This window comes from Leopardus geoffroyi, chromosome B2 (assembly GCF_018350155.1).
Source record: "Leopardus geoffroyi isolate Oge1 chromosome B2, O.geoffroyi_Oge1_pat1.0, whole genome shotgun sequence".
Taxonomy (NCBI): domain Eukaryota; kingdom Metazoa; phylum Chordata; class Mammalia; order Carnivora; family Felidae; genus Leopardus; species Leopardus geoffroyi.
This window is the reverse complement of record NC_059332.1, coordinates 31407057-31429665: the sequence shown is the minus strand read 5'-3', so window position 1 is coordinate 31429665 and position 22609 is coordinate 31407057. Positions and strand designations below refer to the sequence as shown.

General features: G+C 37.3%; 1 protein-coding gene across 1 annotated transcript in view; it reads left to right on the top strand.

Annotated features, from left to right (window-relative positions):
- Window positions 1-22609, top strand: part of TSBP1 (testis expressed basic protein 1) — a 72500-nt gene that overhangs the window by 5512 nt on the left and 44379 nt on the right. Inside the window, exons 8-11 of the mRNA XM_045500904.1 lie at window positions 13031-13051; window positions 17475-17495; window positions 20841-20879; window positions 21440-21460. Coding sequence (XP_045356860.1) covers window positions 13031-13051; window positions 17475-17495; window positions 20841-20879; window positions 21440-21460 — 102 coding nt within the window. The remainder of the gene's footprint in view (window positions 1-13030; window positions 13052-17474; window positions 17496-20840; window positions 20880-21439; window positions 21461-22609) is intronic.

Genomic DNA, 22609 nt, shown 5'->3' with positions numbered 1-22609 from the left:
GGAAACCAAAGTAACAAATAGAGGATTCTGAGAAGTATTCATAAATGTTTCCCTTCACACTGTGCTTTATTTTTACCCCTAGTACTATCCAATTCCTCTTTTATCCACCTACTAATAGGCTAAAAGTAATCTGAGTACTCAAGAAAAATTCAAATGCTAGCCACTCAGTGTGCCGTTCTTCACATAAATGTTAAGAAATGGAGGAATAAACCCCTGAAAATTCGTCATATTACAGATTGACCTGTGTACTGAAATTCCAAGAGCACAAAGAAGGGCTGCTTTTGTCTACTGTTGTCATTTACATCTCCTGTTTCTTGGGAAACCCCCTCAGAATAGTTTATCATCATGACACCACATTAAATCAGTGCAAGAAGCTAATGTAAGGGTACACGGATAAGTAAAATGCAATATACAGTATAGGAGAGGAAGAGAATTAAGATGCACTCGGTACTTCCTATGTGCTAGCCACTCTTGTGGATGTTTTTCGTTTTATTTTAATATCTACAAGTGACCCTGTGAACCACACAAGGGTGAACTACCCCAAAAGCCCCTGTGTCCGTTCAGGGCCTCTTCAGGTTAGCCTACAGGTTGCTTTGGTACAAATTAAAGAGTGCCCCTTTCTCTAGGCAGATGCAGCCCCACTCAAGAATACTGCTGGGATTTCAGTCCCCAAATCCCTCTGTGCTCTGAACAACCTATACAACCATAATACAGTGGTCCTGAATATATAGGAGAGGTATCTCACTCTTAACATGTCCAAAACCCAAGGCTTGATCCTGCTACTTACAGATATGGACACCTGCATTCCCCCAGGTGCTCAGGCCATCTACCTCTTTAACTTCTTTATTTCACTCTCCTCATCCAATCCACCAGGAAATCACATCCCCACTACTTTCAAATTATATTCCAAATTAGACCACTTTTCACCATGATGGCAATCTTGGCTCAAGCATCAACATCTCTTCCTTGAACTACTTTAACTGACCCCTAACTGGTTTCTCTCTACTCTTGCCCTCTTATAGTCTATTTTCCTCATAATAAAGATAATCCTTAATAAACAGTTCTTAAATCAATTAACTTGCTATGTATTGTTATCCGAAATTTACAGAAGAGAAATATATGCATGAAAAATCTTAGTGACTTGCCTAAAGCTATAGTGACTTGCAAGCCACTCAAGCTGATAGAAATTCAGAACTGTCTGACTCTAGATTTCATGTAGTTTATTTTTACACAATTTAATAATATCTTATTAATTTCTTGCTATGGATCTTTAGTGTAGAGTCTGTAATCTTAGCTTCTTTCTATTCCAGGCAAACCTTGTATTCTTAGGGAAAACCTGGATCAGTAAGCATGTTATTGTCCATTTTATTTGTGATCCGAAAAAGCCACAATTTAAAATTCATAAAGCCAAATGGCAACTTATTTCTTCAATTTCCCAATCACCTCTAAGGTGGCCCTATAAATCCCAGTCATCTTGTTTCTAAGTTTCCAAGCTCTACCACTCTTCCCTCTATCATCTCTGGACACAGAAATATAAATGTGGTGGTCAACTAGAGACTACAAAAATCTTCTGACAGGAAAATATTGGACAAGGTCACTGTATCAGTTTAAGTGCATGGAATTTAGTACATTTTAAATTTTAAATTTTGGTATTTAAATATATCACATGTTATATCTATTTTTCAGTTTTTTAAACAATTTTTTACAGTTTATATATTTATTTTGAGAGAGAGAGAGAGCATGTGAGCAGGGGCGGGGCAGAGAGAGAATCCAAAGCAGGCTGTGCACTGTCAGTACAGAACCCAAAGCGGGGCTTGAACTCACAAATTGCAACATCATGACCTGAGCTGAAACTAAGAGTCGGATGCTCAACTGACTGAGCCACCGAGGTGCCCCACATCTTATATGTTAAAGTTGCCATGATAATTCAAAAGTTTTGAAAGGCACTGAATTTATTTTTAATGTTACTAATTTTTACAGCAAGTGTAACTGCAGCACATCAAAGTGTTCAGCACCTTAGTATTTTCTGTTTTTAAAATACTAGCAGAGGCCCCTGAGTGGCTCAGGTGGTTAAGCATCTGACTCTTGATTTTGGCTCAGGCCATGATCTCACGGTTTGTGAGTTTGAGGGCCCACCCCCTAGTTGGGCCCTTCGTTACAAGCACAGGGCCTGCTTGGGATTCTCTCTGCCCCTCCCCCACTCACACAGGCATTCTCTGTCTCTGTAAAAATAAATAGATCAATCAATCAATCAATCAATAAAATACAAAACCAGGAGAAACAAGTAACATTAATGTAAACCAGAAGATTTTGTGTTTCTTGGACTTAATCACACACAAGTATGTAAGGAAAGCACTCATTTTATTTATTTTATTTTTTTTCCAATATATGAAATTTATTGTCAAATTGGTTTCCATACAACACCCAGTGCTCATCCCAAAAGGTGCCCTCAATACCCATCACCCACCCTCCTCTCCCTCCCACCCCCCATCAACCCTCAGTTTGTTCTCAGTTTTTAAGAGTCTCATGCTTTGGCTCTCTTCCACTCTAACCTCTTTTTTTTTTTTTCCTTCCCCTCCCCCATGGGTTTCTGTTAAGTTTCTCAGGATCCACATAAGAGTGAAACCATATGGTATCTGTCTTTCTCTGTATGGCTTATTTCACTTAGCATCACACTCTCCAGTTCCATCCACGTTGCTACAAAGGGCCATATTTCGTTCTTTCTCATTGCCCTGTAGTACTCCATTGTGTATATAAACCACAATTTCTTTATCCATTCATCAGTTGATGGACATTTAGGCTCTTTCCATAATTTGGCTATTGTTGAGAGTGCTGCTATAAACATTGGGGTACAAGTGCCCCTATGCATCAGCACACCTGTATCCTTTGGGTAAATTCCTAGCAGTGCTATTGCTGGGTCATAGGGTAGGTCTATTTTTAATTTTCTGAGGAACCTCCACACTGTTTTCCAGAGTGGCTGCACCAATTTGCATTCCCACCAACAATGCAAGAGGGTTCCCGTTTCTCCACATCCTCTCCAGCATCTATAGTCTCCTGATTTGTTCATTTTGGCCACTCTGACTGGCGTGAGGTGATATCTGAGTGTGGTTTGGAAAGCACTCGTTTTAAGAAAAGAGATGAGAAAAAAAAATACATGCTGTCTTTACATTTCTGGGTAGATCTTTACTTATACATTAGGAAAATATCAAATTAGACCATCATGCAACATAATTTAAGTCACTTCCAGCTTGTTGGCATTATTTATTTTTACACTTTTCATTAAAACAATAGCAACAATAGCATGACAACTTTTTGTGTAATTTGCTTTGTCTGTCTCCAGGTCTTTTAGAAAATGTTTCCATGACATCATTAAGAAATAAGTTTTAAGCTATAGGATGCACATCCAATCACAATAGATGTGTGTGTGTGTGTGTGTGTGTGTGTGTGTGTGTGTGTGTATTCATTATAATTTCCCATCTCTTCATTAAACTTGAATTCTCAGTCAGCTGAGTCAATATTTTGCCATTTTTCTCTTACTTGGCCTCAACTTACTTTATAACTAATATATTCATTTGCTTCAGTGTTTCTTTCCATGTATAGTTTGTTATTTCTTCTCACTACATATTTACCTTCATTAACCTTTGCCTGCTTTGTCTTGTCATTTGACTCATAAGTTAAGCCATGAAAAGATTTTGCCTCTAGTTTCTTGACTATTTGACTCTTTGACGGTGTTGATTGGATAATCCTCTCTTGATGATATCAAAACTACAGAAATAGAATATCCAAACTGGGGGCGCCTGGGTGGCGCAGTCGGTTGAGCGTCCGACTTCAACCAGGTCACGATCTCGCGGTCCGTGAGTTCGAGCCCCGCGTCGGGCTCTGGGCTGATGGCTCAGAGCCTGGAGCCTGTTTCCGATTCTGTGTCTCCCTCTCTCTCTGCCCCTCCCCCGTTCATTCTCTGTCTCTCTCTGTCCCAAAAATAAATAAACGTTGAAAAAAAAATTAAAAAAAAAAAAAAAAAAAGAATATCCAAACTGATTTTTCTTGGTTTTACTTGTGTTTTCAGAGGGATCCAAAGGAGATTACAGTTAAGTATTGTCTTGTTTTTCAACAAAATTCAACAAAAATTTGCTTCCCATCAGTAACACTTCTCTAGATTGTAAACACTTTGAGGAAAGAGAGAAACCATCAATCAGTTCATACGAATGTTAAGCAACAGATAAAGTCTCCAAACACTGGTTTAGAATAGTCTGACAATAATAAACTGTCAGTTTCCAAACTTGGTCTGTTGGTTTCCATACTGACTGAGAGGAAAGGGAAAAAAAATAGAGGAAATGATGAGTGAGAAAAAAGGAAAGAAATAGAAATAAAATAGAAGAAAAGAAAAGGGGATGGAAAGGAGGGAGGGAGAGAGAAGGACAGAGAAAAATGTAAGCCACAGAGTTTCGTAGAAATAACATCTGTCTACTAAAGTAGAAAAACCCTTATTAGAAATTGAAAGGATGAAGTTGGGAGTGGCCTCCAGTTCTCACCACCAGGTCAGTGGGTCTCCCTGGGCCTGGGCCTGGGCCTGGGCTTCAACTCCTAAGAGGGCATGATGACTGACACTGATATGGAAAGGTCAGGAATCGAAATTCTGATGATTCACCTCACGCTTCTGTATGTTTTAGCACCATCATTCAATTCCCTAGGTAAGTTCTTGTGGCTTTTCCACTGTCATCTGGTTTGTACACCTTGTAGTTTTTGTATTTGTCTTTTTGTCTCTTGAAGAAATTTTTAAATTAAAGTGCAAAAATAATTGACACTTGTAAATCCACACCCTAGGTTTCACAACTGATATTTTGTCATATTTCTCAAGTGACAGATAATCTAGAAATCCCTTTTGTCCCCATCCCTATACCCATTCCACTCTCCCCACTTCCCAAACTCTATAACGTACCATAAATCTTAAATTTATTTTCATCTGTTTATATAATCTCTATGTATCACTGAACAATACATAGTATTGTCTTGTATATATTTCTTTAAAATTTTTACTAAAATGACATCATTTTGAAAGTATCATTACAGCTTGCTTTTTTCCTCCAAAATATTGTAATACTGAAAATATACAGAAATCCAAGGTATGCATTTTAAGTGCTAAATAAATATTCCAACTTACAAATACGTTTTTTCTATTCTTTCTCCTACTGAGGCATTCTCAATGTTTGCAATTTCTGCTATCATAAATATTGCTTGCGAAATGTCCTTAAGTAATTTGGAAAACAGTTTATCCAGAGTAGATACGCTGTAATGGGATTAATGAATTGTCATGTATATAACATTTATGTAACTTAAGCACATTTTTACTATACTATCTGTTGTTTAATTGAATTCCATGGTAGTTACATAGCAGGCACACCAAAATGTGTAAAAGTTTCCCACTTCCCTGAGTTAATAACCCCAATTCCATCATACTTTCACAATATTGCCACTTTGATAGGTATAAAATTTTTAATTTGCATTTTCCTGCTCATTCCTGAAACTGAGAATTTTCTTGTATGTATATTACCCACTTAGGCTTCACCTTACACAAACTATTCATTCACCGATTTATCCATTAGGTTATTGATTGCAGAAATTCTTTATAATTTTGAAAACTAATCTTTTATATTTTGTTAAATATTTAGAAATGCTTCCTCAAATTCTACTACTTTTAAAATTTTGTGGTGTCTCTTGACATTTAGAAAGTTCCATTCTCCCTCCTCCCCAACCACACACACAATTTGTTGTAATAATATTTGTCAATCTTTTGTTTTCTTTTATATTTTGTGCTTTTTTTGGTCTTTCTTTCCTAGATATCACAAAGATGTTATACTATACTTTCTCTTAATAGTTACAAAGTTTCTCTTTCTACATTAGAACCTTAATCCAAATGGAGTTTTCTGCATTTGGGATTTTTTTGTTTGTTTATACATATAAAGGTCTAATTTTTCTAAAGAAAAATTTTCTTCTGGAAACCAACTATTCCAACTGAATTTATTAACTCACACATTCTTTCTCCACTGATTTGTAACACCTCTTTTATCTCATGCTTAGTTTTGCCCTGATTTTCTCTTCTGTTTCAGTGAACTTTTGTCTTTTGCTTAATAGATCCTAAACTTCTTCCATTACTAAAGCTTCAAGACATGTATTATGAGGAACAGCATATTCTCTTTGTTGTTCTTTTCAGAAATGTTTTGGCTATTCTTGGACCTTCATTCTTTTTTTTTTTTTTTTAATTTTTTTTTTCAACGTTTATTTATTTTTGGGACAGAGAGAGACAGAGCATGAACGGGGGAGGGGCAGAGAGAGAGGGAGACACAGAATCGGAAACAGGCTCCAGGCTCTGAGCCATCAGCCCAGAGCCTGACACGGGGCTCGAACTCACGGACCGCGAGATCGTGACCTGGCTGAAGTCGGACGCTTAACCGACAGCGCCACCCAGGCGCCCCGGACCTTCATTCTTAAACAAATTTTAGAATCCATTTCTCAGGGCACCTGGGTGGCTCAGTCGGTTAAGCACTGACTTCGACTCAGGTCATGATCTCGTGGCTTGTGAGTTCACACTCACAAGCCCTGAGTTGGGCTCTGTGCTGACACCTCAGAGTCTGGAGCCTGCTTCGGATCCTGTGTCTCCCTCTCTTTCTGCCCCTCCCCCACACTTGTTCTCTGTCTCAATCTCTCTCTCTCTCTCTCTCAAAAATAAAATAAACATTAAAAAATTCTATTAAAAAAAAGAATCCATTTCTGAAGTTCATAGGAGTCACACTAGGACTTCATTGGAATTTCACTGAGTCTATACATTTATAAAATCAGTTCTTCCCATGCATTAATACAATGATGTATCTATTATTCAAATCTTCTTATATGACCTTCAATAACGTTCTATAATTTTCTCTAAAGGGTCTGGAGCATCTATTGTTATATTAATTCCTATGCACATATTTGTTTTTGTTGTCAATGACATTTTTTTCTACTGGATTTTACAAATAATTATTGCCACTATATAAATAATTGTATGCTGTACTTTTGGAAGAGATTTTGGATCTAGCCAGCCTGCTGAGCTCTAGGAGTTTTAATAATTTAGAGTCTCTTGGATTTTGTATGTAAAATCCTATCTCCAAAACTAACAATTTTGAGTTTTCTTTCCAGTTCTTAAAACTGTTTCCTTATTTTATTGTTTTGCCCAAAATATCCAACACAATGTTAATACCAGCAATGATCATAGGCATCCCTCTTGGTATCTGACTTTAGCAGGAATGCCTCTGGTTTCACCATTAAATGTGATGCTTGCTTCCATTTGGCAGCTCCCTTTTATTGGGTTAAGACAATTCCTTTCAATTTCTAGTTTGCTAACAAAAATCTTATTAATAAGTTTGAATGTATTTTAATTAATTTTTTTTGTATTTAATGTCACAAAATTATTTCATTATTCTAAAAATTGTTCACTCTATCGATGGACATGTCCTATTTTTGTTCCTAGCATCACTGGGCTTGTGCCTTCTTTCTTTGATCATTCATGCCAAAGATAGTTGTTCCTACCTATTAATCTATTAAAAGCTCAATGGTGGGGGCCCTGGAGTGGCTCAGTCAGTCAAGCATGCAACTCTTGGTTTCAGCTCAGGTCACAATCTCACGGTTCATGGGTTTGAACCGCACGTTGGACTCCACACTGACAGCACGGAGCCTGCTTGAGATTTTTTCTCCCTCTCTGCTCCTCTACCTCCTCAAAATAAATAAATAAATAAAAACTTAAAAAAGCAAAAACAAATTTTGGTTTTGTTAAACATCTACTAATTATTTTTCCCTATTTTATTAGTTTCTGTTTTTATTTTTAGTATTTCCTTCTTTCTACTTTTTCTTCCTTTTCCTAGTTTAATATGTGAAACTCTGCATAAATTTTAAGACTTTCTTATTTTCTTATAAGCATTTAAATCCATTCTGATGCTACTAAAAGCTTTGATATATAGCATTGTCTTTGACTTTCAGTTTAAACATTTCATAATTTCCATAATTTTAACAAATAAGTTACATAAAAAGTGTTTTAGTTTAATCCATTTTAGCTTTATTATTGATTTAAAATTGTATTGTATTATGATACAAAAGTGGGATGTGTATAATTTAGATTCTCTGAAGTGTGTTGAGACTTTTGAGTATCTGTAAGTAAACTTTCAAAGAATATTTTTTATTGGTTTAGGCTCAGGATTTTACCCACAGATGTACTATCAGCCCAAACTTATTAATACTCAAATGTTCTCTATTGTTATTTTTTTTCATGATATACTAGTTTCAAAAAGATATATTTAAGACAACTACAATTGTCTCCTTTTGATGTCATTTTTCTTTTTAATACTTCCCATTTTTCCTTTACATATTTTGATTTTTGTTAGATGTATACAAGTTCATAATTGTTCTTTTTTATTAAATTTTGCTTTGTTCAATGATACCATGTCCATCCATAGACTCAGGAACACTTCTGGCTAAGTTCCACATTATCTGATACCAGTATTGTTCCAACATCTTTGTTGTAATATGTATCTGCCTGTTATTTATTTTTCTTTTTTTTTTTAACCTTTATTTATTTTTGAGACAGAGAGAGACAGAGCATGAATGGGGGAGGGGCAGAGAGAGAGGGAGACACAGAATCGGAAGCAGGCTCCAGGCTCTGAGCCATCAGCCCCGAGCCCGACGCGGGGCTCGAACTCACGGACTGCGAGATCGTGACCTGAGCTGAAGTCAGACGCTTAACCGACTGAGCCACCCAGGCGCCCCTATTTTTCTATCCTTTTATTTTCAACTTCACAGTTTGTTTTTGTCTCACTTGTATCTTTTTAAATAGCATATTGCATGACTATGCATATTAACCATTATAAAATTTTTTCTCAAATAAATTTAGCCCATTTTACATTTATTGTAAATTGCTGATATATTTCATCTAAGTTATGCCAGTTTTATTGCATTTTCTATTTACCAGGTTTTGTTCTTTTATTTTTTAAATCTTCTTTCCTACTTTCTATTAGATTGCTAGATTTTGTTCCTTTTGCTTTATCTGTTTGGTAGCTTTTGTTTTCTTCATCCTTACATTTGTAACATGCATACTTCTTGATTTTTGCAAAAAAAAGACAAACAAAAAAAAACTAATCAGTATCTTTTTCTTCCTCCAAGAGTAGACAATAGCTTCTTCAGACTATCTTCCCTTTCAACGTCTTCCATATAGTATGATTAAAAAAAATTTTTTTTAATGTTTATTTTTGAAAGAGAGACAGAGTGTGAACGGGAAGGGACAGAGAGAGAAGGAGACACAGAATCTGAAGCAGGCTCCAGGCTCTGCTGTCAGCAGAGAACCCAATGAGGGGCTTGAACCCACGGGCTGTGAGATCATGACCTGAGCCAAAGTCAGATGCTTAACCAACTGAGCCACACAGGTGCCCCTATAGTATGATTTTTAAAAACAAAATTTTATACAAAATTGACTCTTTTATAAATAGCTTTAAAAAATATCAGCATTTTCTCTGTTTATAATTGTTTGTCATAGCCTGTGCCTTCTTCTCCTTAATTCTTGCCCAAGTATAATCCTTTAGTCATTCTTAAGGTCCTACATGTGTGTGAAAATTTCTTTAAGCCCTTTATGAATTAAAATACCTTTACTTCACCCTCAATCGTGAGAGTTTAAGTATATAATTAACATTTCTTTTCTCTCAAGATTTTGAAGATTTGTTCCATTTCCTTCTGGCATTTCTTATTGTTGATAACAATCTGCTACTAGTTTGATGGTTCCTAAGTAAATATGGCTTTAAGATTTTCTCTTTATCCTTGTATTCTTCATTTTAATTATGATGTATCTGGGTTTGAGATTAACTTCGTTTATCGTGCTCACGACTCAAGATTTTCCATTCTGTGGACTCATATCTTTCTTTAATTATAGAAAATTCTTGACTTTAACTGCTATGAATATATCCCATTTTTATAACTACCTCTATACTTATCTAAAAAACTATAGTCTCTCCTTTTTTTATTTTCTATTTAAATTTTAGTTAGTTAACATACAGTGCAATATTGGTTTCAGGAGCAGAATTCAGTAATTCATCACTTAATACAATACCCGGTGCTTCTCACAAGTGCCCTACAGTCTCTCCTAAGATTACTATCAAATATATGTAAAGATTCTCCTCTCATCTTTCTGGCCTGTTAACTTCTCTTTTGTCTATCTCATCTTTATTAATTAAGTTAGTCTGTGACCTTGTAACAGATGAATCTTAAAATCTCAGTGGTTCTAGTCATAAAATTCTTTTATTATGTAAAATCAGGGATGCCTGATTGGTAGTTGGCTCTCCTCTCAGCAATGACTTAAGCAAGCAAGTTCATCTTTTTTTTTAAGTTTATTTATTTTGAGAGAGAGAGAGAGAGAGAGAGAGAGAGAGAGAGAGAGAGAGGAAGAGAACCCATGTAGGGCAGACAGAGAGGGAGAGAGAGAAAATCCCAAACAGGCTCCTCACTGTCAGCACAGAGCCGGACGCAGGGCTCAAACTCAAGAACGATGAGATCATGACCTGAGCTGAAATCAACAGTCAGACACTTAAGCGACTAAGCCACTCAGGTGCCCCTAAGAAAGTTCATCTTATCCTATGTATTTCCACCATTTTCAACTAACGGCTTCTAGGTTTATCACATCTGTCTTAAGTGAGCACAGGAGAAGAGTAGACAGCATGAGTGGGAGGGTTTTATGGGGAAGCCTGGATGTTATTGTACATATCACTTTGACAATTACATTGGCTACAACTCAACAGTATAGCCCCACCTAACTGCAAGAGAATCTGGGGTAAATAGTTTAACCATGTTGTATTAGTTTTCTTTCGCCACTGAAACAAATTACCACAAACTTAATGGCCTAAAACAACACAAATTTATTATCTTAGTTCTACATGTTAGAAATGTGACACATGTCTCACTGGGCTAGGATGTCAGCAGGGCTGCATTGCTTCTGAAATTCTAGGAGCAAACCTGTTTCCTTGCTTTCTCAGTTTCTAGATATTCCTTGCTTCATGGTCCCCCATTCCCCATCTTCAGAACTAGCAACAATTAACCAACCCACACCCACACAACACTCTAGCCTTCTTCCATTGTCATGTCTTTTTCTCTGACACCTTTTAATCCCCTGCTTCCAATTTTAAAGACTCTTATGATTCCATTGAGCCCACACAGATAATCCAGGATAATATATTTCCTTATTTAAGGTCAACTGATTAGCAACCTCAATTCCATCTGTAGCCTTAAATCCCTTTTGCCATGTAGCCTAACATATTCAGGTTCCATGGACAGGGATTAGGACAGGGACAACTCGGGGGGGCCGTGGGGATCCTATCCACCACATATGTGCCTTGGAGAAAAAGGAAATTACTTTGGTGAACAGCAAAGCAATCTCTATCACACTATCTCCTTATTTCTCGATACTCATTCCTGGATGATTTCCCTCATATTTACCATTCATTAATTCTTTCTTCAGTTAAGTCTATTTTCTTTGTTTTCTCACCTAATGATTTTCTAATTTCATGACTGTATTTTCTATATCTGCTATTTCCATTTTGCCCTTTATCAAATGTATTTGCTCCTGATTAATGCTTTCTTAAAGCTTTATGGATTCCATTCCTTCTTTCACATCTCCAAATATACTAAACACACTTGGTTAAAAATTCCTTTTGAATTCCCCTTTTTATGTGTTACCCCAACTGTTGTGGCTATCAGTCATGTCATTAAGTCTCTTCAAATGTATTTTAACTTTAGTCTGTGAGTTCATTAGTTACCACTTGTTTGAATTCCTCATAAACTTCCCATTGTTGTAATAATCCTATTAATGCATAGATTTCATAGGTTAGTTTTTATAACTGTTTCTGCATTCATAGTTTCTTCCCTACATGAATGTAGGGAAACTACATGAATGGTTCAAATGTAAGCCTTATACCTGAACTTGGCTTACCCTGAGAGTTCTACGATTGCTAGAGACTCAATTTCCAGCCATAGCCTGGTGCAAATAGATCACTTCCTGACAAACCCTGAAAAAAAGATCTAGATTAATGGTGCCTTTTTCACAGATAGTGCTTATGTGAGCCTTAGATATACAAGATGGCTAGTTCCAGGTTCTTCCAAGGCATGAGGTCTGTGGCCTTAATTTTCACTCCTGATTATGTGTTGAAAACCCAACCTCTCAAAAAGATATATGGGTGATGAAACCTCTTACTCGCTATTGAAATTATGGGTTCCCTCTTGATATAGGAGTCTTGGAGACTTCTCTTACTAGTTTTCAAGTTAAGCTTCATATTTTAAAACTAAAAAATACTGTGCCCAACTTTTCCAAGTGATTAGAGGAGAGGGTGAAATATCCATCTTGATAGCAAGCAATGCCCTTTTCCCTGCCCTGACTCTTTATCTTCTAATATCTAGAGATGTCCTGATTTTGTTTTCTTGGTATTAAACATCCCCACAGGAAACAAATGATTTTTGAAAAAAGTAGAGACCCCTTGTTGAAGCTATTAAGTAGCAATAGTTTGCTGCAAAGATCTTTCAAACAAAGGGGAAAAAAGAGAAAGAAAACTGAGATAGAAGAGGAGGAGAAAGATAGGTAGAGAAGGAAAACAACAAAAACAGCAGGATCTGGAAAGAAGAAAAACAAAGAGGCAGAAAAGTTTCCAGGGACTAAGAAACTAGCAATCCCCCTAAACATTGTTATTCTCTTACTAGGAGAACTTAAAAGATAGGTTGGGGAGGTCTTACAATCCTACCCTACCATAAGAGTATTACTGAGGAAATACACAAAAGCCTAAAATTTATACCCCAAAACGAATCCTTAAATGGATATCCATCTGCCCACAACACTGCATTGCACCTGATCATAGAAAATGGGATGTGACCCATGGCAGTCTTCTTCCCACAACCTCTTCCTTATATAGTAGCTGTGGAATCTGAAGTTCTCCCTGAAACACAAACATCTCATTCTTACTTTGTTTTCTTTTAGCACTGTCTCAATCAAGTATTGGTAAGTTCCTTTACTTTTCTCCAATTCAATTCAAGGTGCCCCCAGGTTTAAATGGCAACAATGAAGATATCTAATCCCCTACCTCCTTGAGCCACCACTGACACTCAGGGGTTGGTGCTCCCAGGGGTTCCCTATTTTGATACTCCCCAAATCAAAAACAGCAACAAAAAATGCCAAACAGCCAGGAGAACAAAGGGGTAAGTTCCTTTTCTGTTTCTCAATTCTATTCTCTTTGGTGTATCACAGACCTGGGGATCATGTCCTAACTGTGGTTAGCCTTGTCCCTCATCTTCTTTTCCTTCTCCATCATTGAACATTTTACTTGAAATTAATGAGAGCTTTAGAAAATAAAAAGTCCACTGATTAAGAATGAAGAGAGAGTTCAAATGGTTTTAGCTGGCTACGATGATTTCAGCAAAACAAAATATCTTCTTTCACTCAGAAGCAAGAAGAAGGAAGGAGGTTGTTAAAAGGGCAGAGAATGGGAGAAAAGAGGAGAGTCGTAATTCAAAAAGCCATGTTTGTTGAGTCTATATTTACCGGTATTAGAGATGAGAAAAGTGAAGTTCAAGGACATTATCTAGCCAAAAGGCACATAGCTCATAGAAAGTAAAATTGAAGTTCTAAACACTGACTTTTCGACTCTAAATCCCATGCTTGTCCAACTACCCCCAGGACACCATTGAAAATATTTAATTTTTCAGGGACACTTGGATGACTCAGTTCAGTTGAGCATCCTACTCTTGATTTGGCTCAGGTCATGATCCCAGGGTCATGGGATCAAGCCCTGCCTCAGACTCCATGCTGAGCATAAAGCTTGCTTAAGATTCTCTCTCTCCCTCTACACCCCCTCCCAGTTCATGCTCTCTCTTAAAGAAAATTAATTTTTCAATTTAAAGTTATCTTCCTGAAATAAAAAGTCTCAAGAAATTTAGGATATTATGCATACATGAAAAAAATGTTACTTCAATTTTTAAAACATAATTCAAAATGCAAAAAATGTGAATTAATCTGAATCTCAAAATTATTTTGCTAGTCTACTACTGTGGCATAACTGCATCCCATGAATGAGGCTGTTTTATTACATATATATGTCATATGTATATATTTATATATATATGACATATATATGTCATATATATATACACACATATATATATATAGTATGGGATCAAAAAATAGACATTGTTCAGAGGACTGCAAGAGACACAATATTTTATTTTATTTTTTATTACTTTTTAAAAGTTTATTTATTTTGACAGACAGAGACAGAGCACTAGTGGGGGAGGGGAAGAAAGAGCAGGAGACACAGAATCCGAAGCAGGCTCCAAGCAGTGTGATGGGATTTTAGACAGTAAGAAGAAAATCAAATTAGGAGTTATACTAATGATTATGATAATATGCTTCTTAAGATGAGAATTATCCTCTGATGGTAAATAAGGTAAATAAATATGTGATACATATTGGGTTTAATCTCAGAGGAAGGGAGTAATTAGTTATTATAAATAGTATTTAGCTGAAAGATGCATGGGGCCATTCATCCCTGAAGTTCAATATGCTGTGTGGTTCTACAGGATAAATGAGGCCCTCCTGAGATGTACCTATACAGGCATACATAGATAAGGACTGCAATTCAAAACAATAATATAAAAATATGTACAGAGTTTATGTGCCAAGCTGTATCCTAAGCATAACAATCCTATGAAGTAGATATTATTATACATCTTGTATTTAAAATGAATAATCTTAGGCACAAAAACGTCAAGTAACTTGTGCAAGGTCACACAGCTATAAGGTAGAGGAACTAGGATTCAAATCCAAGTATTTTAGCATCTGATCTCCCACTGTACTTCATGAAAACTAATCAGGACCCCCTTTCTGTTAAATCAATTAATCCAGACTCCTGTGGATTTTTGTTATTATTCTTCAGTGTCGACTCCAGAAATGGTATTTAAGTCTCTTTCTATTTCTCAGTTCAGGAAAGAGAAATGTGAGTAAGCAGGAGGTCAAAAGAAAGGAGTATATAAGGCAGCTAATGAAGGTTTAACCAAGACCTAGGTCTTCTGAGTTCCCTTAAGAGTTTCAATCTTCACACAGGCTGAAAAGAAAGAGTAAATGGCCTCCCTGCTCATCACCAGTCCTACAAGTCTTTCTGGGCCTCCATCACAGCACCAAAACACAGTACCCTTACACTATCCATGACTAAATCACACCGCAGGTGGCATAGAGGATTTGGTAATTCCTGGAGATGCCAGTGTGAGAGCTTCTCTCTGAAGCTTCTCTTCAAAGGGTATTAATTCTGACGCCTTTAAGCAGAAGACCTCAGGAATTTATCTGTGTGTCCATTTAGTAGTTTACTAGGGAACCGAGCACGTCCTGATTGCTTCTCTGTCATGAAACCTTGGTATCTGGAGGCTTTTTCCCTGTCTTCTCTCTCCTAGGCAGGCCCTAAATTTAGAATGTGAGCCCCATGGAGCACCTGAGTGGCTCAGTCAGTTAAGCCTCTGACTTTGACTCCGGTCATGATCTCACGGTTTGTGAGTTCCATCCCCGTGTCAGGCTCTGCGCTGACAGCTAGGAGCTTGGAGCCTGCTTCGGATTCTGTCTCTCTCTCTCTCTACTCCTCCCCCACTTGTGCTCTGTCTCTCAAAAATATATAAATGTAAAAAAAAAAATTTAGAATGTCAGCCCTTTTGCTTCCCCATTATCCTAGATTTTATCAGCTGAGGCTGAAAGACCCAGGAATAACAAGACTACAGTGTGTGGATTTAGACTAATTGAATCATTAAAAGTTGAGCTTAACAGAGCATTGTTAAACCCTGTTGTTTTAGAGATTAGTTAAATAAGGTCCCCAAAAGATGATGGAAATGATCAAAGATCATACTTTAAATTGGAGAAATTTAACCTCCAACGTAAGACAAATAAGGCAAATGCTTCCTTCTTTCATTCTTTTTTTTCATCCTTCCTTCAATGAATATAGTGGGGTTCATTCAATAGTAGTCTATATTTCTGTACTGTCATAATTTTTATTAAAAGTTACACAAATCTTCCCTATTATTTAGATCACTTTATAAGAGGAACACTCTAGAGATTAATAAAAAGAACAGAAAAAAATTGGGAGAGTCAATATGTAGGAAAGAAGTTAATTTACTTCATAAAGGAATATTCCAAAAGGAACAGAAAGAGAAAACTGTGTGAGGTATAGAGGAAAGTGCACTGAACCAAAGTCAGAAAAATTGGAGACTAAAACTGCATATAATTTTTATTTAAAAAAATTTTTCTGATGTTTATTTTTGAGAGAGAGACACACAGAGTGTGTGGGGGGGGGGGGGCAGGGGGGTGGGCAGAGAGAGAGGGAGACACAGAATCTGAAGCAGGCTCCAGGCTCTGAGCTGTCAGCCCAGAGCCTGACACGGGGCTCAATCCCACGAACCATGAGATCATGACCTGAGCCAAAGTCGGACACTTAACTGAATGAGCCACCCAGGCACCCCATAAATGACTGCATATAATTTTTAGCACACTTGGCCACAGACCTTCTCTTCTCTCAGCCTCAGTTTTCTTTTTTTTTTTTAAACATTTTTTTTTTCAACGTTTATTTATTTTTGGGACAGAGAGAGACAGAGCATGAACGGGGGAGGGGCAGAGAGAGAGGGAGACACAGAATCGGAAACAGGCTCCAGGCTCTGAGCCATCAGCCCAGAGCCCGACGCGGGGCTCGAACTCACGGACCGCGAGATCGTGACCTGGCTGAAGTCGGACGCTCAACCGACTGCGCCACCCAGGCGCCCCGTCAGTTTTCTTTTTTTATAAAATTAGAAATTTTTTTTTAGAGTGAGAGAGCACATGCAAGTGGGGGCAGGAGAGGGCAGGAAGGATGTGGGCGTGAGAGAGAGAGAGAAAGAGAGAGAGAGAGAATCACAAGTAGGCTCCATGCTCAGCACAGAGCCTGATGCGATCTCCAGGCTGGATCTCATGACCCTGAGATCATGACCTGAGCTGAAATCATTTGTCAGATGCTTAACTGGCTGAGCCACCCAGAAGCCCCAAATTGGAACCTTTCTAACATTGCCTTTCTTTGGTTCTTGAAGCTATTACATTATGGAGAGGAGATTTTCCAAACTGAGAAAAGAAAGAATGAGGGAGAAATGGAAAATAGGGGAAAGAAAAGATGCTGAATGAAATCAGAATATTGAAAATATAGTAAACCTGGATTCTCTCCTGACCACTTTTACTCCTGGAATAGTGTCCAAGGGGGAAGAAGGTTCAACACCTGCAAGTGTGGTAATAATCCATGTGCCTATGGGGGAATGAAGGGTCTAAGGTGTCCTGAGGGTACAATTTCCAGAAAGACTCCTGGGAAATGGGTGGATTATTTAAACCATTAACTCTACTGATCTGAATATTTGTTATTGTTCTTTAGCTTTGGTGCAAGGATCCATGAGTAAGTTTTTCTTTTCCTTTCAAAATCTGGTATTGTAGGGCTCCCACACTAGGCAGAGGATGTCTCCCTGTCTTATTTGTTCCCTGCTATGTCAGAGTGGTAGGGCTTGAAGCTCATCATTCTCTGCCTTCTCCTTCATTAGGTATCTTACCTACATCAGGCGTACCTGTCTCCCCTTCTTGTCTTGAAGCAAATTCCTCCACTTATGTCCAGTTATGGGACCTCATCTCCCAGCCTGACCTTCTCTTCAGCAGTCACAGCTTCTCCCTTCTATATCTTTGTATTTTCCTCTTCCAGTAACTCCCTCTCCTTAAAGTATAGAGCAGGTTTGGTTTTCTTCCACCCCAAACAGATCCTCCCTTGACTCTGTGTCCCTCTCTAACTACAAGCCCCCCAGGCCCACAAAGAAGGAAATTATACTGTTTACTTTGGCTGTGGGCTTGGGAATAAGTTACTGTTTCACCTCTACTATTGAAAAAATGCATTATTTCTCCATGAATTGAGAGTGGTACAATAAGACTTTTAAAAAACCACTTTAAAAATAAGCCTGCTTACTTATTAATGTATTATAAATAAACAGAGAGACCGTTACATAACGCAGGTTCTGGAGCCAGGCTGCCTGGAATTGCATTCCAGCTCCCTATTTACTGGTTCTTTGAACACAGGCAAGTTATTGAATCTTTCATTAAGCTTTTAAATTCAACAACCAATTGAAAAACTAACAGAACAGAACACAGATGTGAGTAAAAATAGAAGACACGAATACAGAAGGAAGAAAACTCAAGATAACGCTTAAATCAGTCTCCTGGAACTGATTTCCACTTATTGCCAAACCGAGATGAACACATTTTCTAAACAAATGAAGAGTGAGAGAGGAATGAGGTACAGAAAAGTAAGGCAATCAGAGAAGATCACACACACACACACACACACACACACACACACACACAAATTCAGAAGCGAGAAACAATCCTGGTTGGACAGATTTTTTTCTTCTAAGTTTATGTTCTTCTGATAAAATTTTTCATATTGAATATTTACTTTTGGTCATACTTACAGCAAGCAAAACTGTTTCTTGTTCAAAGATAATAATTTCATGATTTTCTCCAAAAAGTATCACAACTTCCAGGTGCTTCACAACCTCAACAGGTTTGTCAATCACAGGTTTGAATTAAATGTGACCCAACCAATACCTGTGATTAAATTAATGGAAAAAAAGGGATTCATTTGGTCTATCTCAGCTAAGCCACAGCCTGTGGTGACACTGATCTCACACCACACTGTTGTGGAAGCACGTAGGGTGCGCACTTAATTCCCTTCCTTTTTCAAAGTAAAGCTCCCAAACTGGCAATCCATTGGTCCAATGCCACCTGTATATTGGCTGACCAATAAAGCATTATTTTAAATCTTGCATTTGAATGCTTCTAGATAGGGTATGCACTTTTCAAATGACCAACTTCTTTACTACCCTGTATAGCTGACAGATTCACAATTCAGGAGACTTGCTGAGGCAACAGAGCATACGACCCCCCACAAGGACAACTGGTATTTCCATTTAGTAATACTTCCATTTAGTAATTTCCATTTAGTAATGGAAATTTTCCATTTGGAAATATTTCCAATATTCCAATGGTAAATATTTCCATTTAGTAATGGAAATTTTGGTACTCTCTACAAGAACTAATTCTGATATTTTCATTCAGAAGATTATCCACAGAAGTGAGGTCCTTAATCTAAAATTATATAATACTTAGTATTTTGTCAGGATACTCAAATCTTATAATTAAGTTTTTTTTTCTGCTTCTTCACTCTGAAAGTAAGTGAAACCTTTCACTGTTGTGCCTGTTTTCAACCAGGTAAGGCCACAAACTCTCAGTTCAAAACTTCTTGAAAATATATGATATACATTCCACCTCTGCTTATGCCTTTGCCTGTGGCAGGTATCAGTAGGTAAGCGTACTTCTCTTTCCTGTTCAGCCTACATACAATCTAAAATTCTCACCTCCAGACTGTTGCTACAAATTGATCAGACTGGGTACATTAACTCAAATATATTTGCCATTTCTGAGATGGATTAATATCCTTAAATATTAAATATATGGGAGCTGTCTTTTGTAAATTATCTCTATTTAGTAGTGGGAATGGCTGTATGCTACCTTAGTCTACAATACATAGAAAAGGTTGTATCTCTTCCCAAGTGCTGAGATCTTATCATTTCTGTGAAAAGCTATTAATTTCTTCCAAACATAATAACAAACAAAATTGAGTCATAAATATACAAGAACGATATTTAATTATTTCAAGAGAAATAAATTACATTTTTCAACTTACTAAAAGCTTTCTAAGTGTAATTTTTTAAAAATAATACTTTAGCATTTAAAGAATGCTCAACAAAGAGAAATAAAAGTACATAAAGAAAAGATCTGAATAGGTAAAAGAAGAAAGTGTGGGAAGGAAGGCAATAGGAAGGTAGAATTTCAGTGAAAATCTCCAGAACAGGAAAATGGAAGACCAAAATAGGTTCTAAAAGTCCAAATCATAGTTTCACACATACAGAAAACCTTTGAAATTCCACAGGAAAATTAGCTCATCTCATAAACAAACTTGTTTCAGTAAAGAGGCTTTCAACATCTTCAAATAAGATTGGTTACTCTCAAGGCAGAAGCAATGGTTCTCAACTGATGTCAAATCTCACTGCAATGTCAGCTTGCGTAACTAAGGTACTGAGGTAACTAAGGAATACCAAAGTATATTTTTTTAAGAGTTGAATCACACAGATTAGCAAATAAACAAAGTACACAGAGAAATACTCATGAAAATGCCCTGTCACCAGCATTCAGAACTTTCCAAATGACGGTAAAGAGGGAAAAATAGAGAAAGTAGAAAGTAACCTAAAGCTTAATGCCTTAAACACAGTGAAAACTTTTTACTTTGCAGAAGAGTTTCATTCCTTCGTAGTCCCTGAATATTTCTTTCATAACAGTTTTGATAGAACTTTTCAGCTTTCCTATCCATTATTACTCTTGATTTTTCACTGCAGCCATTTGATATAAGAAAGGAGATAATTTTCATTTTAAAGATTAGAAAAGTAATGTTCCAAAGGTTTAGTGACTTACCTAGTCATAGAGCTACAGAGTAGTAAAGCTGGGACTCTAGTCTTGGATCTTTAACCTCAAGACTATTTGTACCTCACATGTGGGGAGGAGGGAATAGGACTGCCTACATTTCATGCTCTCTGAAAGTCTAAATCTAGATAAGATTATATTTGTCTTTTTTTTTTTTTTTTTTTTTTTTCTTAAACAACAAACATTTATGTCTCATAGTTTTTCGCAATTTTCATTACAGGTAATACAAAAGCCTTCAAAGCAACTTCAGAACCTTTATGTAAGTTTCTCCTATTTCTCAACTCAGTTCTTTTTGATCTTCTACAAAGTGCCTACTATTGGGGGAGTTGGGTGGGGGCTAAGGAGGCACAAAAAAAAGGAAGAGGAAAGGAGAACAACCTACTATTTAACTGTTCTCCTTTGCCTTTACCAGTATGAGGAACTTGAGGCTGATTTCAGGACCCCCCTAAGTAACTGATGATTTTCTTATTTAGCAAAGTGGAAACTCAGCTAATAAAATTAATTAATAAGTGAAAGGAAAAATCCTGTGATTAGATGAAGCTGTTTGTCAAAAACAAATAGTTCTAGAAATATCTGACAACAGAAAGATAGCAAAAATTGAAAACAAGAAAAATAACTGCAGGAAATATGATCTTATGAGTCTCCTGGGCGGGGGGGGGGGGGGGGGGTCGTGGGAGGGGGAGGGAAAATAATGACTGACCTTCTTACAGCTTTTCATGTAAATGTAATATGTAGTAAATGCTTGACCTGAATCTCCCTGAAATGTACATCCTTCATGCATGCACTCTCCAGACTTACCTTTTTGTGTTTGTGTTTTAGCAGGCAGTGTAGGACCCATAAGTAAGTTTCTTTTCTGTGCTTTAATTCCCATGTGCTTTGCTTTACTACACTGTTAGAATATGTAATACGTAAGACACTCCTATTCGTGGATGTTTTTATTTCCTCCTGCACAAATTGCGAATTCTTTTGTCCTTCTTTGTTTCCTATTCTTTTTTTAAAGTTTATTTATTTTGAGAGAGATAGAGAAGGAGAGACAGAATCCCAAGCAGGCTCTGCACTATCAGCACAGAGCCCAATGAGGGGCTCAAACTCACAAAACATGAGATCGTGACCTGAGCCTAAGTCAAACACTTAACTGACTGAGCCACCTAGGCGCCCCAATGCTTCCTATTCTTATTCTAATAAGCTGGGAGCTTCAGTGAGGAAGTATTATCACTTTTAGTTTTCTCAAAATCTTGAGATTCAAGAGCAAAGAGAAAAGTGTTAACAACAAAAGTGTTAGAAAGGTAGGAAGGTCCTTTGCTAAAAATCCCAGTCACACCAAGAGGAAGGGAGCAGTGAGTCCCAGCTCACTGAGTGAGGGTCCCTAGGCTGCTGTGGATGGTGGTGTGGAATGTATATGCCCTGCTATTAGGCCCTGATGTTAACAAAGAATCAGTCTGGAAGAAGTGTCCAGATTGCATCTTAAAGGACATTACATCAAACATCTCTGGCAGAAGCACTGGTAGAGGACAAAGAATGAGGGATGGGTGAGAAGCAGTTGATTTAGAAAAGAAAAAAAATGATAAATGGACACAGTGATACATAAATGCTCTGACCTTTTACCCATCTGTTAATGGCCTTGCCGCTTAAAGCGGGTCCAAGGATCTGCATCAGCATCACCTTGAAGTTTGTTAGAAATGCAGAATCTCCACCTAATGCCTACCAAATCAGAATCTGCATTTTAACAAGATCCCCAGATGGTTTAGAACCATTACTTTGCAGAGTTTCAATCCTCTGTATGTAGAAAACAAATGTAAAGTTGAGTGTTCTTGATCTAAGTTTAACCAGCTCCTCCATTCCTTCAGATTCTCCACAGGAAGAGTAGCCTTAATGCCAGTGACAAGAAAAATGAAACTCACCAAGGTTTCGTTCATTTCTTAACATATTTCTGTCCATTGCCTCTAAGGATATTCAGACCTTGAGCTCCTGGGTCAGAGCCAACACTAA